The 22,710-nt window shown below is 46.1% G+C and overlaps 1 protein-coding gene across 8 annotated transcripts in view; it reads right to left on the reverse strand.

Moving 5' to 3' along the window:
* Positions 1-22,710, reverse strand: part of LOC128329916 (uncharacterized) — a 481,088-nt gene that overhangs the window by 17,908 nt on the left and 440,470 nt on the right. For 6 of the 8 annotated variants that reach the window (XM_053261836.1, XM_053261834.1, XM_053261833.1 and 3 more), the window contains 13 exons: positions 20,851-21,051; positions 19,317-19,517; positions 17,763-17,963; positions 16,209-16,409; positions 14,655-14,855; positions 13,101-13,301; positions 11,547-11,747; positions 9,993-10,193; positions 8,439-8,639; positions 6,885-7,085; positions 4,468-5,531; positions 1,722-1,829; positions 1,125-1,273 (listed from right to left, as the gene is read on the reverse strand). In XM_053261836.1, coding sequence (XP_053117811.1) covers positions 1,125-1,273; positions 1,722-1,829; positions 4,468-5,531; positions 6,885-7,085; positions 8,439-8,639; positions 9,993-10,193; positions 11,547-11,747; positions 13,101-13,301; positions 14,655-14,855; positions 16,209-16,409; positions 17,763-17,963; positions 19,317-19,517; positions 20,851-21,051 — 3,331 coding nt within the window. The remainder of the gene's footprint in view (positions 1-1,124; positions 1,274-1,721; positions 1,830-4,467; positions 5,532-6,884; positions 7,086-8,438; positions 8,640-9,992; positions 10,194-11,546; positions 11,748-13,100; positions 13,302-14,654; positions 14,856-16,208; positions 16,410-17,762; positions 17,964-19,316; positions 19,518-20,850; positions 21,052-22,710) is intronic. The other 2 variants (XM_053261837.1, XM_053261840.1) reach the window with 2 other exon arrangements.

Consider the following 22,710-nt stretch of genomic DNA (forward strand, 5'->3'; position numbering starts at 1 on the left):
GTTTTGGCAGCTATTTTTTTTAATATATATTTTTAATGGCCACCATATATGAGCAAATGGCCCCTGTGGGCCATGCCAGGCATGCTTGGCGGCTGACGTTTTGGCCACCATGCCGTTTTAGGAAGGCATGAACGGGCCAAAAAACAGGCCTACAGGGCTCGAGGGGGGCATTTGACCTCTGCGCACCCATCCCCACCATCACCTCAATGATCACTTTTAAGGTTAAAAAAAAAATTTAAACTTGAAAATGTTCATGAACCACCACCGAACCATCGGGGTGGTTTGGTTCTACGCAGAACCGAACTGGGGGTGTGTGGTCCAGGGGTTGAACCATCGAACCCCCAAACCCAAACCGCAAACCCCCAAACCTGTTTGCACATCCCTAATGTGAATGGCACCTTGCTGACAGCGGAAGGACAACGATGTCGAAATACAGGCAGTACGTAAGCACACTTAATGGACAGTAGTGACACTGTTGTAGCGTATCGTCTGGAAAGCGCACAGGCTATGAAAGTGGATCTTAAGCTCAGTCCCTTCCTATGCATGTCTACTCAGAATGAAGTAAGTCCCATTCCGTTTGATGGCATTTACTCCTACATATATGTAGGCATTGGGTTAATGTTGTAGATTGCCGCTGTTTATAATCAGCACAAGTTCGGGAGTCAGGAAAAGCTCATTTGCAGGCTCGTTCTGGGAAATGGTGGGAGAGAGTGATCGATGGGAGAGAGTGATCGCAATCTGCTCTAGCAACTCCACTGTTTTGTCCTCCATTTCCCAACTTTATTGCACATTAGAGAAAGGTTTTATTTAAAAAACTAAAGACCAAAACAATACCAAACTGCCCAAGGAGTCCCCTGTTGCGACTTCCCACATCAGCACCACAAAGCTGGCAAGCCTCTATTGAAAAGTAATTGTGGAAGAGACATTGCAGGACATATAGTGGCCACCAGGACCAGGAAATGGCAGAGCATCATAATCAACCACATTGTCATAAAGCCACTCCTCATGCGCCAAGTGAGTGAATGAAAGATAGTGATTCTGAAGGGAAGGGCTAGTGTGGGAGCAATCAAAGATGAGATGTTATGCAACCCATGCAGCTCTGAGAATATTCCTTTCATTTATACCTTGCCCAGCTGAATATATCCTCGTCTTCAGAGGATTCTTCATCGTGCATTTTGTCCACCATGCTCTTTTTCCGTACTTCATCCAGAAGCTGGTACATATACTTGAGCCAAAGAGGCTTATCGAGCATTGAAGAACCTGCACTGGAAGACTGAGCAGAAGAAGGGGATGTGACAATGGGTCACAACAAACCAACTTCAGGCTTTGGGGTTGATATCATGCCATTATTTAGAGGTTTTCTAGATGATAGTAAAATATGCTACAAACCGAGCTTGCAAATGAATATAAGCTGAGAGTTTACAGAGAATCCAGAGCCTCCTGCAGATTGTTGCTTTTTTCTTCTGGGTTCTGATGGGGAGGTCACATGGGAAGAAGGCTGCTGGTGCAATTTTCACTGCGCCCCCTGCTGGCCACCTCTTGCTTCTCGTTATTAATCCACCCCTTCTCAAATTTATTTTCTGGTGAATGTGAGCTAATCACAATTTTCTGGTGAATGTGAGCTGGAGGAGACTGTGTCTTTGGGGGACATTCGCTTCCCATCCCAAGCCCTTGGATACGGCAGTTAATAACTCCAACTTAAAAATGCATTTTTAGCTTACCTCAATCAGCCCAATTACTGAAATGATGATTATTATCACTGCAGTCACTGAAATAGCAAACAACAGCTTTTTGCCATAGCCATATTCTGGGATTCCCTGGCTTCCAATCTGCAAGGTGGGACAAAGAGAAGGAAAATGGAAAATAGGCTTTTTTGTGTTTCTACTTTTTCTCCCCACCCCCGAATAAAAAACACCACTTGTATTGCTCTCTGTTGAGTTTGCTCTCATATGGGCATATGCAATTGTCTTATACCAAGTCAAACATTGGTCCATTCAGCCCAGTACTGTCTACTCCATTTTACAGCTGCTCTCAGCCCTGAAGCCTTAACTAAGATGCTAAAGATTAAACCTGAGCTCTCCTGAATGCAAGACATGGGGAATTGCCAAACAGAGAACCACTCTATTTGAAAACTGAAGTTCACACAATTTCTCCACGGGGTGATCTGCCGAGTTTGTTGGCCATCGTGCAATTTCACAGCATTACCTGCTGACCATCTCCTACCAATCTATGACGGAAATCAAGTATTTTGAGACCATCACAGATTGGCAGCAAATGGCCAGCAGGTGGTGCTGTGAAATTGTGTGATGGTTAGTGACATCATCTGAAGGCATCATGCAGAAGTGGTAAGAACCTCCATTTTCAAACACAATATTTCTTCATCTGGAAAAACCCATGATCTGCCTCTCAGCCACATGCTTCCTCTCAGATGCAGCCACAGGGTGTTTGCAGGCCCTAGAGAATGAACTTTTTGGCCTCTGTTTTCCTTATTAAATGTCATAACGAATAATTAAGAATCTTCTTTGCTCCAGCACCACAGTTTGTAACCTGCACCTGAGCTACTCTGTTTCTGCTAATTTCCCGTTGCTGTTGTTTAATTTTAATTTGTTCCTCTTCATCATCCATTAGTCTCTATGTTGCTATGTTATAAAAACAGGTATACAAGAAAAAGGCTTAAGGTTTGCATTCCTTCTTAGAAAACCTCTCAAACCAAAGTTCAAAAGCAAATACTGAACATTTACAAAATCCTACAATCCAGGATAATTTCTGATTCCAGAGAGCTGAAAGTGGTATGATTGAGCCATTGTCATTCATGCTGTGCAAAGTCATTTTTATGGCACAGTGTCTTCTTTGGTCAAATAGGTTTTGCAGGTGTTTATAGTTCAAGGTGCAAAAATCGCCCCCATTCAAGGGAGGTATGTGCGAGTGTGAGAAAGGGAGATCGCATGAGCGAGAGAGAGCATGAGAGCACACAGGCCATGTGGATTCTTTCATTCCACCTTGAGTTCTCTTCAAAACCATATTATCAGCTTTCTAGTATGTGCAAAAACCTCATTCCACTCTACTTTGTCCCTTTCAACCCAGATCAACCTGACTCTGCCTCTCCTTGCCTTTGATTTCTTGCTTCTTTACATGCTGTGGCCCTTGGCTGCAGGCCATATCCACAGATGCTGATCCCTTGAGCCAATTTGCACCTACCCAGTCACAGCTGAGTGACCCACTAACTACTTTCAGCCATTTTCCAGTAAGGAGTCAAACCAAAACTCAACCTAAACTGAAAAACGGGTTCAGAATTGTGTTCAGTGTACCAAAACTGCACCCAAATCTAAACTCTTGGTTGCCTTGAACAGGAGCCAAACCCCTTATCACAAAAAGTGGCAACTAGTTTATTTATTTATTTAACATAATTATTTAACATAATTCATAAGTGGCTAAATAATGTGGTTCAAAACAACCTATTTAATTGTGCATTTTATATTTTATTTTCCTGTTCTTTTAATCCTGTTCCATGTGTTTTGTTTGTAAAAACCATTAACAGAAATGAAAAATTCTGTTAAAATTTTAAATATACATTAAAAAGATCACAACTACCTTTCCCTGCACAACCTCCATTCCCTCCCAGGCTCACCATTCATCTGCCTGTCCACATGACCGCCACTGCAATGAGCAGTGCAGCAATCTGGAGGCTGGGAAAGCAAAACCTGGCCTCCAGGAATTCCACAGTGCACCACACGAGCAGCACTGTGCATTGAGAAACTCTAGAGGCTGGCTTGTTCCTTCCCTTGGTGTCTATCATTAAAATGGTTGCCAGCAGCCTGAAAGGAGCTGTCAGCAGCCCAGCTGCCCACATGACCAGATGGTGAGGGAGGAGGGTGCATGGACACCCTCCTACCTCACCTGGACTACCCAGTCGAGGACTGCTGGGATTGGGACCGATCCTGGTGCTTCTCATGAGCAGCTCTACCCAGGTTGGGCTGCACTGGCCCAGCTAGAGCTGGTCGTAAGAATGACCTCATTGTTTCTCAAGTGATATCATGGTACTTATTTTACAGATACAAGTGAGAGTTTGATATTCTTATTCTGCATGCGAGTTTGACATTATTCTGCATGAAATATATTCTGCAAAAAGGGTTTGGTATTTTCTGCATGAAATAAATTTAAATTGATTCAAAACCAATTCAAATTGACCGAATCAGTTACCAAACCACTTTTTAAAGGCAGTGTCTAAATCAGAACTGCGTTTATTTAAATTTTAAAATAAAGCATGAACAACAAACCCAAATGTTTAATAGGCTGACTCTATGCTTTCAAGAAGCCAGTGCCAGGTGAACTCCCATTGCCTCCCATTGTTCACACCCAGTGAGCAGCTTTGGAGCCACATCCAGGTCAGCTGATTCTTGCCCAAGCTCCCGACAACCCATTAGTAGTCTTGACAACCCCTCAGGCTTGACAAGGTTTGCCTCTTACTTCAGATTTCCCCAGTTTTCTTGGACTTCCTGTGGCCAAGTTGGAGACATACTTCATAGACAAGAAGTATGACTTCCACAAGGCGGAGTTATCCATGAAGTTTTCTCTCTCACTGAATAGTTTCATGAGGAGACCTGTTCTGGAGATTAGCGTAGCACAGGCCAACTGGACCCTGGACACTGTACAGTCCATTTTGAGGATACGGAGTGTGTGGGATATGAGGTTCCTCACTGGTGTGTTTGGGATAAGGGGCGATAGCCGCTTGTTCAGCTCAGCTTCAAAAAGATCCCCTTGAAGCAAGTAGTCATCATCAGTGGGCAAGATGTTCAGCTTGTGGCGAGCAGTGGTCTTCACTTCATGATGCTCCCAGTGTGTCTCATGGGAGGCCTCTGTGTCATCTCCTGGGATTTGGGGTGCCTCTGCGTTATCTCCTGGGATTTGGGGCACACCACCTTCCTGAGTTCCACGCGTGAGCTGGTTGAGCAGAGCCTCCTTTGCCATTAATGGTGCATTCTCTGATGTCTGCTCTGAGTTTCCTTCACTAGGTTCATTTTGGGAAGAGCTGGACGTACCCTCCAGCAGCAAACTCTGACTAGTGGGACTAGTAGTGCTAGTGGTAGTAGTGGTGGTGGTAGTGGTGGTGGTAGTGGTACTGGGAGCCGCTGTTTCTTCCTCATGCAGAGAGCGGTCTTGCTGGCTTGACTCCCTGACATGTTTCAGAATGATAAGAATGTAACTTATCAAGTCTTCTGTAACTTGTTCTCTGAGTGCCATCTGTAGCAAATTGGCCAGCATGTACAGCTTTTTCAGTTCAGACGTGTCATTCCACTTGATTTGCAGGACCTCTTCAGGTTTCAGCTTACCTAATTCCTGGACCGATTTCAAAAGGTGTGGGTTGAGTTCACCTAAATTGGTGTTTCTCTGCCTCACGGTGACCTTCATTGTTATGTTGCTGTGTAAAAGTTTCTCAGGCACAATGTTCAGTGTACTGCTGGCATTCAGCTTCCTGATTTCCAACGCCTTCATGACTTCTTTTTGCATCCTGTTCAAAGCCTCATCTTTCTCTGCTCAGAAAAAAGAAGAAAGGAACATTATCATCCAAAGTCCAGAGGCACTTGATGCTCAGATTAGCATGTTGCAAGAAGAGAAGTTGTAAAGGGACAAATGTATTAGTGCATATCATCCTATCAATTACATGCAGAGCAAGGATGCAACAGTTAGCAAGAAAACAAACTAACAGGATTTCCCAACAAATTGCATCGGTGCAGCAGGGAATTGCAATTTTTGATGCCCTTCCCCCTTCCTAAGGAAGTCCTCTGTGACACCCAGAAATATGTCCCTGAGAATTGCACAGCCCTCAGGGACATGTTTTCAACTGGCACAGAGGGCTTCCAGGGGAAGACATCAAAAACTGCAGTTTCCCCACTACAGTTAGTTGAGAAGTTCTCTTAGGCTGCTTTCTTGCTGCACTGGGGCAGCTTTGCTCTATGTGTCAGCTAGTCAGTGCAGCAAATCATCCTGGATTTTTGGATGGTCAACCGATCTGCAAGGGAGGAAGAAGCTGTGGAACTCGTTTGCCTGGTCTAAGTGGCGGTGGGATTTAGGGTACAAGGAGAGCTGGAAACATTATGAATATATGAAGGCGGCTGCCTCATATGGAGTTGAGACCACTGGTCTATTTAGCCCAGTACTGAGTACTCTGATTAACAGATTTTCAAGATCTCAAGCAAACCGCACTTTCCGAGACGTACCATCTAAGTCAGGCCTGCTCAGTTTTGGCCCCCTTGCTGTTTTTGAACTACAGCTCCCATAATCCCCCATTACAGTGGCCAATAGCCAGGGGTTATGGGAGTAGTAGGCCAACTACTACTGCAGGAGGGCCGAAGTTGAGCAGGCCTGATCTAAGATCTTCTAACTGGAGAAGATAGGAACTGAACCTCTTGCATATAAGCCATGTGCCCTCCCACCAAGCTATGCCCCCCTCCCACCATGGCTGGAGTTTGGAGCTGGCTGGCAGAGATCCTAAGAGGATTCTGGAGAAAAGCAGTTTTTGGTTTCAGGATGATGTTTTGCTTTGGGGGCAAAGTTACTGTACATCCAGCACTGCTTGCATCTATGCTGGCTTGACTAATTGACATGTTTCAGAATGATAAGTACTTGGCCAGTCAAGTCAGCAGCGTCATTATCCACCATGATGGAAGCTGTCAACAAGGGGAAGCTAGTTGTGGACTGCATAAGAGACCGCTTCCAAGCAGACCGGCGTGCTACTTGGCGAGGTCCCCCTTGCCTGCCCCTCTTATCTTCTGTAACTTGTTCTCTGAGTGCCATCTGTAGCAAATTGGCCAGCATGTACAGCTTTTTCAGTTCAGAGGTGTCATTCCACTTGATTTGCAGGACCTCTTCAGGTTTCAGCTTACCTAATTCCTGGACCGATTTCAAAAGGTGTGGGTTGAGTTCACCTAAATTGGTGTTTCTCTGCCTCACGGTGACCTTCATTGTTATGTTTCTGTGTAAAAGTTTCTCAGGCACAATGTTCAGTGTACTGCTGGCATTCAGCTTCCTGGTTTCCAATTCCTTCATGACTTCTTTTTGCATCCTGTTCAAAGCCTCATCTTTCTCTGCTCAGAAAAAAGAAGAAAGGAACATTATCATTCAAAGTCCAGAGGCACTTGATACTCAGATTAGCACGTTGCAAGAAGAGAAGTTGTAAAGGGACAAATGTATTAGTGCATATCATCCTGTCAATTACATGCAGAGCAAGGATGCAACAGTTAGCAAGAAAACAAACTAGCAGGATTTCCCAACAAATTGCATCGGTGCAGCAGGGAATTGCAATTTTTGATGCCCTTCCCCCTTCCTAAGGAAGTCCTCTGTGACACCCAGAAATATGTCCCTGAGAATTGCACAGCCCTCAGGGACATGTTTTCAACTGGCACAGAGGGCTTCCAGGGGAAGACATCAAAAACTGCAGTTTCCCCACTACAGTTAGTTGAGAAGTTCTCTTAGGCTGCTTTCTTGCTGCACTGGGGCAGCTTTGCTCTATGTGTCAGCTAGTCAGTGCAGCAAATCATCCTGGATTTTTGGATGGTCAACCGATCTGCAAGGGAGGAAGAAGCTGTGGAACTCGTTTGCCTGGTCTAAGTGGCGGTGGGATTTAGGGTACAAGGAGAGCTGGAAACATTATGAATATATGAAGGCGGCTGCCTCATATGGAGTTGAGACCACTGGTCTATTTAGCTCAGTACTGAGTACTCTGATTAACAGATTTTCAAGATCTCAAGCAAACCGCACTTTCCGAGACGTACCATCTAAGTCAGGCCTGCTCAGTTTTGGCCCCCTTGCTGTTTTTGAACTACAGCTCCCATAATCCCCCATTACAGTGGCCAATAGCCAGGGGTTATGGGAGTAGTAGGCCAACTACTACTGCAGGAGGGCCGTAGTTGAGCAGGCCTGATCTAAGATCTTCTAACTGGAGAAGATAGGAACTGAACCTCTTGCATATAAGCCATGTGCCCTCCCACCAAGCTATGCCCCCCTCCCACCATGGCTGGAGTTTGGAGCTGGCTGGCAGAGATCCTAAGAGGATTCTGGAGAAAAGCAGTTTTTGGTTTCAGGATGATGTTTTGCTTTGGGGGCAAAGTTACTGTACATCCAGCACTGCTTGCATCTATGCTGGCTTGACTGATTGACATGTTTCAGAATGATAAGTACTTGGCCAGTCAAGTCAGCAGCGTCATTATCCACCATGATGGAAGCTGTCAACAAGGGGAAGCTAGTTGTGGACTGCATAAGAGACCGCTTCCAAGCAGACCGGCGTGCTACTTGGCGAGGTCCCCCTTGCCTGCCCCTCTTATCTTCTGTAACTTGTTCTCTGAGTGCCATCTGTAGCAAATTGGCCAGCATGTACAGCTTTTTCAGTTCAGACGTGTCATTCCACTTGATTTGCAGGACCTCTTCAGGTTTCAGCTTACCTAATTCCTGGACCGATTTCAAAAGGTGTGGGTTGAGTTCCCCTAAATTGGTGTTTCTCTGCCTCACGGTGACCTTCATTGTTATGTTGCTGTGTAAAAGTTTCTCAGGCACAATGTTCAGTGTACTGCTGGCATTCAGCTTCCTGGTTTCCAATTCCTTCATGACTTCTTTTTGCATCCTGTTCAAAGCCTCATCTTTCTCTGCTCAGAAAAAAGAAGAAAGGAACATTATCATTCAAAGTCCAGAGGCACTTGATACTCAGATTAGCACGTTGCAAGAAGAGAAGTTGTAAAGGGACAAATGTATTAGTGCATATCATCCTGTCAATTACATGCAGAGCAAGGATGCAACAGTTAGCAAGAAAACAAACTAGCAGGATTTCCCAACAAATTGCATCGGTGCAGCAGGGAATTGCAATTTTTGATGCCCTTCCCCCTTCCTAAGGAAGTCCTCTGTGACACCCAGAAATATGTCCCTGAGAATTGCACAGCCCTCAGGGACATGTTTTCAACTGGCACAGAGGGCTTCCAGGGGAAGACATCAAAAACTGCAGTTTCCCCACTACAGTTAGTTGAGAAGTTCTCTTAGGCTGCTTTCTTGCTGCACTGGGGCAGCTTTGCTCTATGTGTCAGCTAGTCAGTGCAGCAAATCATCCTGGATTTTGGGATGGTCAACCGATCTGCAAGGGAGGAAGAAGCTGTGGAACTCGTTTGCCTGGTCTAAGTGGCGGTGGGATTTAGGGTACAAGGAGAGCTGGAAACATTATGAATATATGAAGGCGGCTGCCTCATATGGAGTTGAGACCACTGGTCTATTTAGCTCAGTACTGAGTACTCTGATTAACAGATTTTCAAGATCTCAAGCAAACCGCACTTTCCGAGACGTACCATCTAAGTCAGGCCTGCTCAGTTTTGGCCCCCTTGCTGTTTTTGAACTACAGCTCCCATAATCCCCCATTACAGTGGCCAATAGCCAGGGGTTATGGGAGTAGTAGGCCAACTACTACTGCAGGAGGGCCGAAGTTGAGCAGGCCTGATCTAAGATCTTCTAACTGGAGAAGATAGGAACTGAACCTCTTGCATATAAGCCATGTGCCCTCCCACCAAGCTATGCCCCCCTCCCACCATGGCTGGAGTTTGGAGCTGGCTGGCAGAGATCCTAAGAGGATTCTGGAGAAAAGCAGTTTTTGGTTTCAGGATGATGTTTTGCTTTGGGGGCAAAGTTACTGTACATCCAGCACTGCTTGCATCTATGCTGGCTTGACTAATTGACATGTTTCAGAATGATAAGTACTTGGCCAGTCAAGTCAGCAGCGTCATTATCCACCATGATGGAAGCTGTCAACAAGGGGAAGCTAGTTGTGGACTGCATAAGAGACCGCTTCCAAGCAGACCGGCGTGCTACTTGGCGAGGTCCCCCTTGCCTGCCCCTCTTATCTTCTGTAACTTGTTCTCTGAGTGCCATCTGTAGCAAATTGGCCAGCATGTACAGCTTTTTCAGTTCAGACGTGTCATTCCACTTGATTTGCAGGACCTCTTCAGGTTTCAGCTTACCTAATTCCTGGACCGATTTCAAAAGGTGTGGGTTGAGTTCACCTAAATTGGTGTTTCTCTGCCTCACGGTGACCTTCATTGTTATGTTTCTGTGTAAAAGTTTCTCAGGCACAATGTTCAGTGTACTGCTGGCATTCAGCTTCCTGGTTTCCAATTCCTTCATGACTTCTTTTTGCATCCTGTTCAAAGCCTCATCTTTCTCTGCTCAGAAAAAAGAAGAAAGGAACATTATCATTCAAAGTCCAGAGGCACTTGATGCTCAGATTAGCACGTTGCAAGAAGAGAAGTTGTAAAGGGACAAATGTATTAGTGCATATCATCCTGTCAATTACATGCAGAGCAAGGATGCAACAGTTAGCAAGAAAACAAACTAGCAGGATTTCCCAACAAATTGCATCGGTGCAGCAGGGAATTGCAATTTTTGATGCCCCTCCCCCTTCCTCAGGAAGTCCTCTGTGACACCCAGAAATATGTCCCTGAGAATTGCACAGCCCTCAGGGACATGTTTTCAACTGGCACAGAGGGCTTCCAGGGGAAGACATCAAAAACTGCAGTTTCCCCACTACGGTTAGTTGAGAAGTTCTCTTAGGCTGCTTTCTTGCTGCACTGGGGCAGCTTTGCTCTATGTGTCAGCTAGTCAGTGCAGCAAATCATCCTGGATTTTGGGATGGTCAACCGATCTGCAAGGGAGGAAGAAGCTGTGGAACTCGTTTGCCTGGTCTAAGTGGCGGTGGGATTTAGGGTACAAGGAGAGCTGGAAACATTATGAATATATGAAGGCGGCTGCCTCATATGGAATTGAGACCACTGGTCTATTTAGCCCAGTACTGAGTACTCTGATTAACAGATTTTCAAGATCTCAAGCAAACCGCACTTTCCGAGACGTACCATCTAAGTCAGGCCTGCTCAGTTTTGGCCCCCTTGCTGTTTTTGAACTACAGCTCCCATAATCCCCCATTACAGTGGCCAATAGCCAGGGGTTATGGGAGTAGTAGGCCAACTACTACTGCAGGAGGGCCGTAGTTGAGCAGGCCTGATCTAAGATCTTCTAACTGGAGAAGATAGGAACTGAACCTCTTGCATATAAGCCATGTGCCCTCCCACAAAGCTATGCCCCCCTCCCACCATGGCTGGAGTTTGGAGCTGGCTGGCAGAGATCCTAAGAGGATTCTGGAGAAAAGCAGTTTTTGGTTTCAGGATGATGTTTTGCTTTGGGGGCAAAGTTACTGTACATCCAGCACTGCTTGCATCTATGCTGGCTTGACTGATTGACATGTTTCAGAATGATAAGTACTTGGCCAGTCAAGTCAGCAGCGTCATTATCCACCATGATGGAAGCTGTCAACAAGGGGAAGCTAGTTGTGGACTGCATAAGAGACCGCTTCCAAGCAGACCGGCGTGCTACTTGGCGAGGTCCCCCTTGCCTGCCCCTCTTATCTTCTGTAACTTGTTCTCTGAGTGCCATCTGTAGCAAATTGGCCAGCATGTACAGCTTTTTCAGTTCAGACGTGTCATTCCACTTGATTTGCAGGACCTCTTCAGGTTTCAGCTTACCTAATTCCTGGACCGATTTCAAAAGGTGTGGGTTGAGTTCCCCTAAATTGGTGTTTCTCTGCCTCACGGTGACCTTCATTGTTATGTTGCTGTGTAAAAGTTTCTCAGGCACAATGTTCAGTGTACTGCTGGCATTCAGCTTCCTGGTTTCCAATTCCTTCATGACTTCTTTTTGCATCCTGTTCAAAGCCTCATCTTTCTCTGCTCAGAAAAAAGAAGAAAGGAACATTATCATTCAAAGTCCAGAGGCACTTGATACTCAGATTAGCACGTTGCAAGAAGAGAAGTTGTAAAGGGACAAATGTATTAGTGCATATCATCCTGTCAATTACATGCAGAGCAAGGATGCAACAGTTAGCAAGAAAACAAACTAGCAGGATTTCCCAACAAATTGCATCGGTGCAGCAGGGAATTGCAATTTTTGATGCCCTTCCCCCTTCCTAAGGAAGTCCTCTGTGACACCCAGAAATATGTCCCTGAGAATTGCACAGCCCTCAGGGACATGTTTTCAACTGGCACAGAGGGCTTCCAGGGGAAGACATCAAAAACTGCAGTTTCCCCACTACAGTTAGTTGAGAAGTTCTCTTAGGCTGCTTTCTTGCTGCACTGGGGCAGCTTTGCTCTATGTGTCAGCTAGTCAGTGCAGCAAATCATCCTGGATTTTTGGATGGTCAACCGATCTGCAAGGGAGGAAGAAGCTGTGGAACTCGTTTGCCTGGTCTAAGTGGCGGTGGGATTTAGGGTACAAGGAGAGCTGGAAACATTATGAATATATGAAGGCGGCTGCCTCATATGGAGTTGAGACCACTGGTCTATTTAGCTCAGTACTGAGTACTCTGATTAACAGATTTTCAAGATCTCAAGCAAACCGCACTTTCCGAGACGTACCATCTAAGTCAGGCCTGCTCAGTTTTGGCCCCCTTGCTGTTTTTGAACTACAGCTCCCATAATCCCCCATTACAGTGGCCAATAGCCAGGGGTTATGGGAGTAGTAGGCCAACTACTACTGCAGGAGGGCCGAAGTTGAGCAGGCCTGATCTAAGATCTTCTAACTGGAGAAGATAGGAACTGAACCTCTTGCATATAAGCCATGTGCCCTCCCACCAAGCTATGCCCCCCTCCCACCATGGCTGGAGTTTGGAGCTGGCTGGCAGAGATCCTAAGAGGATTCTGGAGAAAAGCAGTTTTTGGTTTCAGGATGATGTTTTGCTTTGGGGGCAAAGTTACTGTACATCCAGCACTGCTTGCATCTATGCTGGCTTGACTAATTGACATGTTTCAGAATGATAAGTACTTGGCCAGTCAAGTCAGCAGCGTCATTATCCACCATGATGGAAGCTGTCAACAAGGGGAAGCTAGTTGTGGACTGCATAAGAGACCGCTTCCAAGCAGACCGGCGTGCTACTTGGCGAGGTCCCCCTTGCCTGCCCCTCTTATCTTCTGTAACTTGTTCTCTGAGTGCCATCTGTAGCAAATTGGCCAGCATGTACAGCTTTTTCAGTTCAGACGTGTCATTCCACTTGATTTGCAGGACCTCTTCAGGTTTCAGCTTACCTAATTCCTGGACCGATTTCAAAAGGTGTGGGTTGAGTTCACCTAAATTGGTGTTTCTCTGCCTCACGGTGACCTTCATTGTTATGTTTCTGTGTAAAAGTTTCTCAGGCACAATGTTCAGTGTACTGCTGGCATTCAGCTTCCTGGTTTCCAATTCCTTCATGACTTCTTTTTGCATCCTGTTCAAAGCCTCATCTTTCTCTGCTCAGAAAAAAGAAGAAAGGAACATTATCATTCAAAGTCCAGAGGCACTTGATGCTCAGATTAGCACGTTGCAAGAAGAGAAGTTGTAAAGGGACAAATGTATTAGTGCATATCATCCTGTCAATTACATGCAGAGCAAGGATGCAACAGTTAGCAAGAAAACAAACTAGCAGGATTTCCCAACAAATTGCATCGGTGCAGCAGGGAATTGCAATTTTTGATGCCCCTCCCCCTTCCTCAGGAAGTCCTCTGTGACACCCAGAAATATGTCCCTGAGAATTGCACAGCCCTCAGGGACATGTTTTCAACTGGCACAGAGGGCTTCCAGGGGAAGACATCAAAAACTGCAGTTTCCCCACTACGGTTAGTTGAGAAGTTCTCTTAGGCTGCTTTCTTGCTGCACTGGGGCAGCTTTGCTCTATGTGTCAGCTAGTCAGTGCAGCAAATCATCCTGGATTTTGGGATGGTCAACCGATCTGCAAGGGAGGAAGAAGCTGTGGAACTCGTTTGCCTGGTCTAAGTGGCGGTGGGATTTAGGGTACAAGGAGAGCTGGAAACATTATGAATATATGAAGGCGGCTGCCTCATATGGAATTGAGACCACTGGTCTATTTAGCCCAGTACTGAGTACTCTGATTAACAGATTTTCAAGATCTCAAGCAAACCGCACTTTCCGAGACGTACCATCTAAGTCAGGCCTGCTCAGTTTTGGCCCCCTTGCTGTTTTTGAACTACAGCTCCCATAATCCCCCATTACAGTGGCCAATAGCCAGGGGTTATGGGAGTAGTAGGCCAACTACTACTGCAGGAGGGCCGTAGTTGAGCAGGCCTGATCTAAGATCTTCTAACTGGAGAAGATAGGAACTGAACCTCTTGCATATAAGCCATGTGCCCTCCCACAAAGCTATGCCCCCCTCCCACCATGGCTGGAGTTTGGAGCTGGCTGGCAGAGATCCTAAGAGGATTCTGGAGAAAAGCAGTTTTTGGTTTCAGGATGATGTTTTGCTTTGGGGGCAAAGTTACTGTACATCCAGCACTGCTTGCATCTATGCTGGCTTGACTGATTGACATGTTTCAGAATGATAAGTACTTGGCCAGTCAAGTCAGCAGCGTCATTATCCACCATGATGGAAGCTGTCAACAAGGGGAAGCTAGTTGTGGACTGCATAAGAGACCGCTTCCAAGCAGACCGGCGTGCTACTTGGCGAGGTCCCCCTTGCCTGCCCCTCTTATCTTCTGTAACTTGTTCTCTGAGTGCCATCTGTAGCAAATTGGCCAGCATGTACAGCTTTTTCAGTTCAGACGTGTCATTCCACTTGATTTGCAGGACCTCTTCAGGTTTCAGCTTACCTAATTCCTGGACCGATTTCAAAAGGTGTGGGTTGAGTTCACCTAAATTGGTGTTTCTCTGCCTCACGGTGACCTTCATTGTTATGTTGCTGTGTAAAAGTTTCTCAGGCACAATGTTCAGTGTACTGCTGGCATTCAGCTTCCTGGTTTCCAATTCCTTCATGACTTCTTTTTGCATCCTGTTCAAAGCCTCATCTTTCTCTGCTCAGAAAAAAGAAGAAAGGAACATTATCATCCAAAGTCCAGAGGCACTTGATGCTCAGATTAGCACGTTGCAAGAAGAGAAGTTGTAAAGGGACAAATGTATTAGTGCATATCATCCTGTCAATTACATGCAGAGCAAGGATGCAACAGTTAGCAAGAAAACAAACTAGCAGGATTTCCCAACAAATTGCATCGGTGCAGCAGGGAATTGCAATTTTTGATGCCCTTCCCCCTTCCTAAGGAAGTCCTCTGTGACACCCAGAAATATGTCCCTGAGAATTGCACAGCCCTCAGGGACATGTTTTCAACTGGCACAGAGGGCTTCCAGGGGAAGACATCAAAAACTGCAGTTTCCCCACTACAGTTAGTTGAGAAGTTCTCTTAGGCTGCTTTCTTGCTGCACTGGGGCAGCTTTGCTCTATGTGTCAGCTAGTCAGTGCAGCAAATCATCCTGGATTTTTGGATGGTCAACCGATCTGCAAGGGAGGAAGAAGCTGTGGAACTCGTTTGCCTGGTCTAAGTGGCGGTGGGATTTAGGGTACAAGGAGAGCTGGAAACATTATGAATATATGAAGGCGGCTGCCTCATATGGAGTTGAGACCACTGGTCTATTTAGCCCAGTACTGAGTACTCTGATTAACAGATTTTCAAGATCTCAAGCAAACCGCACTTTCCGAGACGTACCATCTAAGTCAGGCCTGCTCAGTTTTGGCCCCCTTGCTGTTTTTGAACTACAGCTCCCATAATCCCCCATTACAGTGGCCAATAGCCAGGGGTTATGGGAGTAGTAGGCCAACTACTACTGCAGGAGGGCCGAAGTTGAGCAGGCCTGATCTAAGATCTTCTAACTGGAGAAGATAGGAACTGAACCTCTTGCATATAAGCCATGTGCCCTCCCACCAAGCTATGCCCCCCTCCCACCATGGCTGGAGTTTGGAGCTGGCTGGCAGAGATCCTAAGAGGATTCTGGAGAAAAGCAGTTTTTGGTTTCAGGATGATGTTTTGCTTTGGGGGCAAAGTTACTGTACATCCAGCACTGCTTGCATCTATGCTGGCTTGACTGATTGACATGTTTCAGAATGATAAGTACTTGGCCAGTCAAGTCAGCAGCGTCATTATCCACCATGATGGAAGCTGTCAACAAGGGGAAGCTAGTTGTGGACTGCATAAGAGACCGCTTCCAAGCAGACCGGCGTGCTACTTGGCGAGGTCCCCCTTGCCTGCCCCTCTTATCTTCTGTAACTTGTTCTCTGAGTGCCATCTGTAGCAAATTGGCCAGCATGTACAGCTTTTTCAGTTCAGACGTGTCATTCCACTTGATTTGCAGGACCTCTTCAGGTTTCAGCTTACCTAATTCCTGGACCGATTTCAAAAGGTGTGGGTTGAGTTCACCTAAATTGGTGTTTCTCTGCCTCACGGTGACCTTCATTGTTATGTTGCTGTGTAAAAGTTTCTCAGGCACAATGTTCAGTGTACTGCTGGCATTCAGCTTCCTGGTTTCCAATTCCTTCATGACTTCTTTTTGCATCCTGTTCAAAGCCTCATCTTTCTCTGCTCAGAAAAAAGAAGAAAGGAACATTATCATCCAAAGTCCAGAGGCACTTGATGCTCAGATTAGCACGTTGCAAGAAGAGAAGTTGTAAAGGGACAAATGTATTAGTGCATATCATCCTGTCAATTACATGCAGAGCAAGGATGCAACAGTTAGCAAGAAAACAAACTAGCAGGATTTCCCAACAAATTGCATCGGTGCAGCAGGGAATTGCAATTTTTGATGCCCTTCCCCCTTCCTAAGGAAGTCCTCTGTGACACCCAGAAATATGTCCCTGAGAATTGCACAGCCCTCAGGGACATGTTTTCAACTGGCACAGAGGGCTTCCAGGGGAAGACATCAAAAACTGCAGTTTCCCCACTACAGTTAGTTGAGAAGTTCTCTTAGGCTGCTTTCTTGCTGCACTGGGGCAGCTTTGCTCTATGTGTCAGCTAGTCAGTGCAGCAAATCATCCTGGATTTTTGGATGGTCAACCGATCTGCAAGGGAGGAAGAAGCTGTGGAACTCGTTTGCCTGGTCTAAGTGGCGGTGGGATTTAGGGTACAAGGAGAGCTGGAAACATTATGAATATATGAAGGCGGCTGCCTCATATGGAGTTGAGACCACTGGTCTATTTAGCCCAGTACTGAGTACTCTGATTAACAGATTTTCAAGATCTCAAGCAAACCGCACTTTCCGAGACGTACCATCTAAGTCAGGCCTGCTCAGTTTTGGCCCCCTTGCTGTTTTTGAACTACAGCTCCCATAATCCCCCATTACAGTGGCCAATAGCCAGGGGTTATGGGAGTAGTAGGCCAACTACTACTGCAGGAGGGCCGAAGTTGAGCAGGCCTGATCTAAGATCTTCTAACTGGAGAAGATAGGAACTGAACCTCTTGCATATAAGCCATGTGCCCTCCCACCAAGCTATGCCCCCCTCCCACCATGGCTGGAGTTTGGAGCTGGCTGGCAGAGATCCTAAGAGGATTCTGGAGAAAAGCAGTTTTTGGTTTCAGGATGATGTTTTGCTTTGGGGGCAAAGTTACTGTACATCCAGCACTGCTTGCATCTATGCTGGCTTGACTAATTGACATGTTTCAGAATGATAAGTACTTGGCCAGTCAAGTCAGCAGCGTCATTATCCACCATGATGGAAGCTGTCAACAAGGGGAAGCTAGTTGTGGACTGCATAAGAGACCGCTTCCAAGCAGACCGGCGTGCTACTTGGCGAGGTCCCCCTTGCCTGCCCCTCTTATCTTCTGTAACTTGTTCTCTGAGTGCCATCTGTAGCAAATTGGCCAGCATGTACAGCTTTTTCAGTTCAGACGTGTCATTCCACTTGATTTGCAGGACCTCTTCAGGTTTCAGCTTACCTAATTCCTGGACCGATTTCAAAAGGTGTGGGTTGAGTTCACCTAAATTGGTGTTTCTCTGCCTCACGGTGACCTTCATTGTTATGTTGCTGTGTAAAAGTTTCTCAGGCACAATGTTCAGTGTACTGCTGGCATTCAGCTTCCTGGTTTCCAATTCCTTCATGACTTCTTTTTGCATCCTGTTCAAAGCCTCATCTTTCTCTGCTCAGAAAAAAGAAGAAAGGAACATTATCATCCAAAGTCCAGAGGCACTTGATGCTCAGATTAGCACGTTGCAAGAAGAGAAGTTGTAAAGGGACAAATGTATTAGTGCATATCATCCTGTCAATTACATGCAGAGCAAGGATGCAACAGTTAGCAAGAAAACAAACTAGCAGGATTTCCCAACAAATTGCATCGGTGCAGCAGGGAATTGCAATTTTTGATGCCCTTCCCCCTTCCTAAGGAAGTCCTCTGTGACACCCAGAAATATGTCCCTGAGAATTGCACAGCCCTCAGGGACATGTTTTCAACTGGCACAGAGGGCTTCCAGGGGAAGACATCAAAAACTGCAGTTTCCCCACTACAGTTAGTTGAGAAGTTCTCTTAGGCTGCTTTCTTGCTGCACTGGGGCAGCTTTGCTCTATGTGTCAGCTAGTCAGTGCAGCAAATCATCCTGGATTTTGGGATGGTCAACCGATCTGCAAGGGAGGAAGAAGCTGTGGAACTCGTTTGCCTGGTCTAAGTGGCGGTGGGATTTAGGGTACAAGGAGAGCTGGAAACATTATGAATATATGAAGGCGGCTGCCTCATATGGAGTTGAGACCACTGGTCTATTTAGCCCAGTACTGAGTACTCTGATTAACAGATTTTCAAGATCTCAAGCAAACCGCACTTTCCGAGACGTACCATCTAAGTCAGGCCTGCTCAGTTTTGGCCCCCTTGCTGTTTTTGAACTACAGCTCCCATAATCCCCCATTACAGTGGCCAATAGCCAGGGGTTATGGGAGTAGTAGGCCAACTACTACTGCAGGAGGGCCGAAGTTGAGCAGGCCTGATCTAAGATCTTCTAACTGGAGAAGATAGGAACTGAACCTCTTGCATATAAGCCATGTGCCCTCCCACCAAGCTATGCCCCCCTCCCACCATGGCTGGAGTTTGGAGCTGGCTGGCAGAGATCCTAAGAGGATTCTGGAGAAAAGCAGTTTTTGGTTTCAGGATGATGTTTTGCTTTGGGCACAAATTTTCTGTACATCCAGCACTGCATGCATCTATGCTGGCTTGACTAATTGACATGTTTCAGAATGATAAGTACTTGGCCAGTCAAGTCAGCAGCGTCATTATCCACCATGATGGAAGCTGTCAACAAGGGGAAGCTAGTTGTGGACTGCATAAGAGACCGCTTCCAAGCAGACCGGCGTGCTACTTGGCGAGGTCCCCCTTGCCTGCCCCTCTTATCTTCTGTAACTTGTTCTCTGAGTGCCATCTGTAGCAAATTGGCCAGCATGTACAGCTTTTTCAGTTCAGACGTGTCATTCCACTTGATTTGCAGGACCTCTTCAGGTTTCAGCTTACCTAATTCCTGGACCGATTTCAAAAGGTGTGGGTTGAGTTCACCTAAATTGGTGTTTCTCTGCCTCACGGTGACCTTCATTGTTATGTTGCTGTGTAAAAGTTTCTCAGGCACAATGTTCAGTGTACTGCTGGCATTCAGCTTCCTGGTTTCCAATTCCTTCATGACTTCTTTTTGCATCCTGTTCAAAGCCTCATCTTTCTCTGCTCAGAAAAAAGAAGAAAGGAACATTATCATCCAAAGTCCAGAGGCACTTGATGCTCAGATTAGCACGTTGCAAGAAGAGAAGTTGTAAAGGGACAAATGTATTAGTGCATATCATCCTGTCAATTACATGCAGAGCAAGGATGCAACAGTTAGCAAGAAAACAAACTAGCAGGATTTCCCAACAAATTGCATCGGTGCAGCAGGGAATTGCAATTTTTGATGCCCTTCCCCCTTCCTAAGGAAGTCCTCTGTGACACCCAGAAATATGTCCCTGAGAATTGCACAGCCCTCAGGGACATGTTTTCAACTGGCACAGAGGGCTTCCAGGGGAAGACATCAAAAACTGCAGTTTCCCCACTACAGTTAGTTGAGAAGTTCTCTTAGGCTGCTTTCTTGCTGCACTGGGGCAGCTTTGCTCTATGTGTCAGCTAGTCAGTGCAGCAAATCATCCTGGATTTTGGGATGGTCAACCGATCTGCAAGGGAGGAAGAAGCTGTGGAACTCGTTTGCCTGGTCTAAGTGGCGGTGGGATTTAGGGTACAAGGAGAGCTGGAAACATTATGAATATATGAAGGCGGCTGCCTCATATGGAATTGAGACCACTGGTCTATTTAGCCCAGTACTGAGTACTCTGATTAACAGATTTTCAAGATCTCAAGCAAACCGCACTTTCCGAGACGTACCATCTAAGTCAGGCCTGCTCAGTTTTGGCCCCCTTGCTGTTTTTGAACTACAGCTCCCATAATCCCCCATTACAGTGGCCAATAGCCAGGGGTTATGGGAGTAGTAGGCCAACTACTACTGCAGGAGGGCCGAAGTTGAGCAGGCCTGATCTAAGATCTTCTAACTGGAGAAGATAGGAACTGAACCTCTTGCATATAAGCCATGCCCCCCTCCCACCATGGCTGGAGTTTGGAGCTGGCTGGCAGAGATCCTAAGAGGATTCTGGAGAAAAGCAGTTTTTGGTTTCAGGATGATGTTTTGCTTTGGGCACAAATTTTCTGTACATCCAGCACTGCTTGCATCTATGCTGGCTTGAATCATTGACATGTTTCGGAATGATAAGTACTCGGCCAGTCAAGTCAGCAGCGTCATTATCCACCATGATGGAAGCTGTCAACAAGGGGAAGCTAGTTGTGGACTGCATAAGAGACCGCTTCCAAGCAGACCGGCGTGCTACTTGGCGAGGTCCCCCTTGCCTGCCCCTTTTATCTTCTGTATCTTGTTCTCTGAGTGCCATCTGTAGCAAATTGGCCAGCATGTACAGCTTTTTCAGTTCAGACGTGTCATTCCACTTGATTTGCAGGACCTCTTTAGGTTTCAGCTTACCTAATTCCTGGACCGATTTCAAAAGGTGTGGGTTGAGTTCACCTAAATTGGTGTTTCTCTGCCTCACGGTGACCTTCATTGTTATGTTGCTGTGTAAAAGTTTCTCAGGCACAATGTTCAGTGTACTGCTGGCATTCAGCTTCCTGGTTTCCAATGCCTTCATGACTTCTTTTTGCATCCTGTTCAAAGCCTCATCTTTCTCTGCTCAGAAAAAAGAAGAAAGGAACATTATCATCCAAAGTCCAGAGGCACTTGATGCTCAGATTAGCACGTTGCAAGAAGAGAAGTTGTAAAGGGACAAATGTATTAGTGCATATCATCCTCTCAATTACATGCAGAGCAAGGATACAACAGTTAGCAAGAAAACAAACTAGCAGGATTTCCCAACAAATTGAATCGGTGCAGCAAGGAATTGTAATTTTTGCTGCCCCTCCCCCTTCCTCAGGAAGTCCTCTGTGACACCCAGAAATATGTCCCTGAGAATTGCACAGCCCTCAGGGACATGTTTTCAAATGGCACAGAGGGCTTCCAGGGGAAGACATCAAAAACTGCAGTTTCCCCACTATGGTTAGTTGAGAAGTTCTCTTAGGCTGCTTTCTTGCTGCACTGGGGCAGCTTTGCTCTATGTGTCAGCTAGTCAGTGCAGCAAATCATCCTGGATTTTGGGATGGTCAACCGATCTGCAATGGAGGAAGAAGCTGTGGAACTTGTTTGCCTGGTCTAAGTGGCGGTGGGATTTAGGGTACAAGGAGAGCTGGAAACATTATGAATATATGAAGGCGGCTGCCTCATACGGAGTTGAGACCACCGGTCTATTTAGCCCAGTACTGAGTACTCTGATTAACAGATTTTCAAGATCTCAAGCAAACCGCACTTTCCGAGACGTACCATCTAAGTCAGGCCTGTTCAGTTTTGGCCCCCTTGCTGTTTCTGAACTACAGCTCCCATAATCCCCCATTACAGTTGCCAATAGCCAGGGGTTATGGGAGTAGTAGGTCAACTACTACTGCAGGAGGGCCGAAGTTGAGCAGGCCTGATCTAATATCTTCTAACTGGAGAAGACAGGAACTGAACCTCTTGCATGTAAGCCATGTGCCCTCCCACCAAGCTATGCCCCCCTCCCACCATGGCTGGAGTTTGGAGCTGGCTGGCAGAAATCCTAAGAGGATTCTGGAGAAAAGCAGTTTTTGGTTTCAGGGTGATGTTTTGCTTTGGCGGCAAAGTTACTGTACATCCATTACTGCTTGCATCTATGTCCTTGCTTTGTGATCTCTGTGTGCTTGTTTCTGCACCCCGCTAAGTGACCCCCAAATTCCAAGAAAGATGCCTTCTGTGAGAATGTCCAGGTTGCAGTCTTAGTGTGCATATAAGGTACTTTCCAGACACAATCAACTGTGTGAAGCTGAAAGCTTCTGCATAAGTTCAGAGTGGGTTCTTACTGATAGTACAAATGTTCCCAATAGCTTCTAAACTGCTTTCTATGAAGATCTTATTCTCTGACTACACACTGATCAAAGACCTTGCTCTATTTTCTCAGCAGCACCTGCCAGCCAATGCTTTCAGTCACCACATTGTAAAAGAACGGAATGCAAGTGCTGGCCAACAGGTGGCGCTGAGAAAATAGCACAAGGTCTGTGAGCAGTGTGTGGCCTGAGAATAAGAAGCAGCTACTAAGAAGCAGCATGGAAACCTATGGGAGTATGTGTAGTTTCAGTAAGAATCCACTTAAACGTGTACCATTTATTGCTGCTGGAAGGAGCATAAATCTCAGCTTTATTTGTTTTAAAGGAAGTTTCTAGCTGTTTGAAAATCTATAAGTGTTACTGGCAAAATCACAACAAAGAGCCTTGTAGCTATATT

The sequence above is a fragment of the Hemicordylus capensis genome, chromosome 6 (assembly GCF_027244095.1).
Source record: "Hemicordylus capensis ecotype Gifberg chromosome 6, rHemCap1.1.pri, whole genome shotgun sequence".
NCBI classification, from domain to species: Eukaryota; Metazoa; Chordata; class Lepidosauria; order Squamata; family Cordylidae; genus Hemicordylus; species Hemicordylus capensis.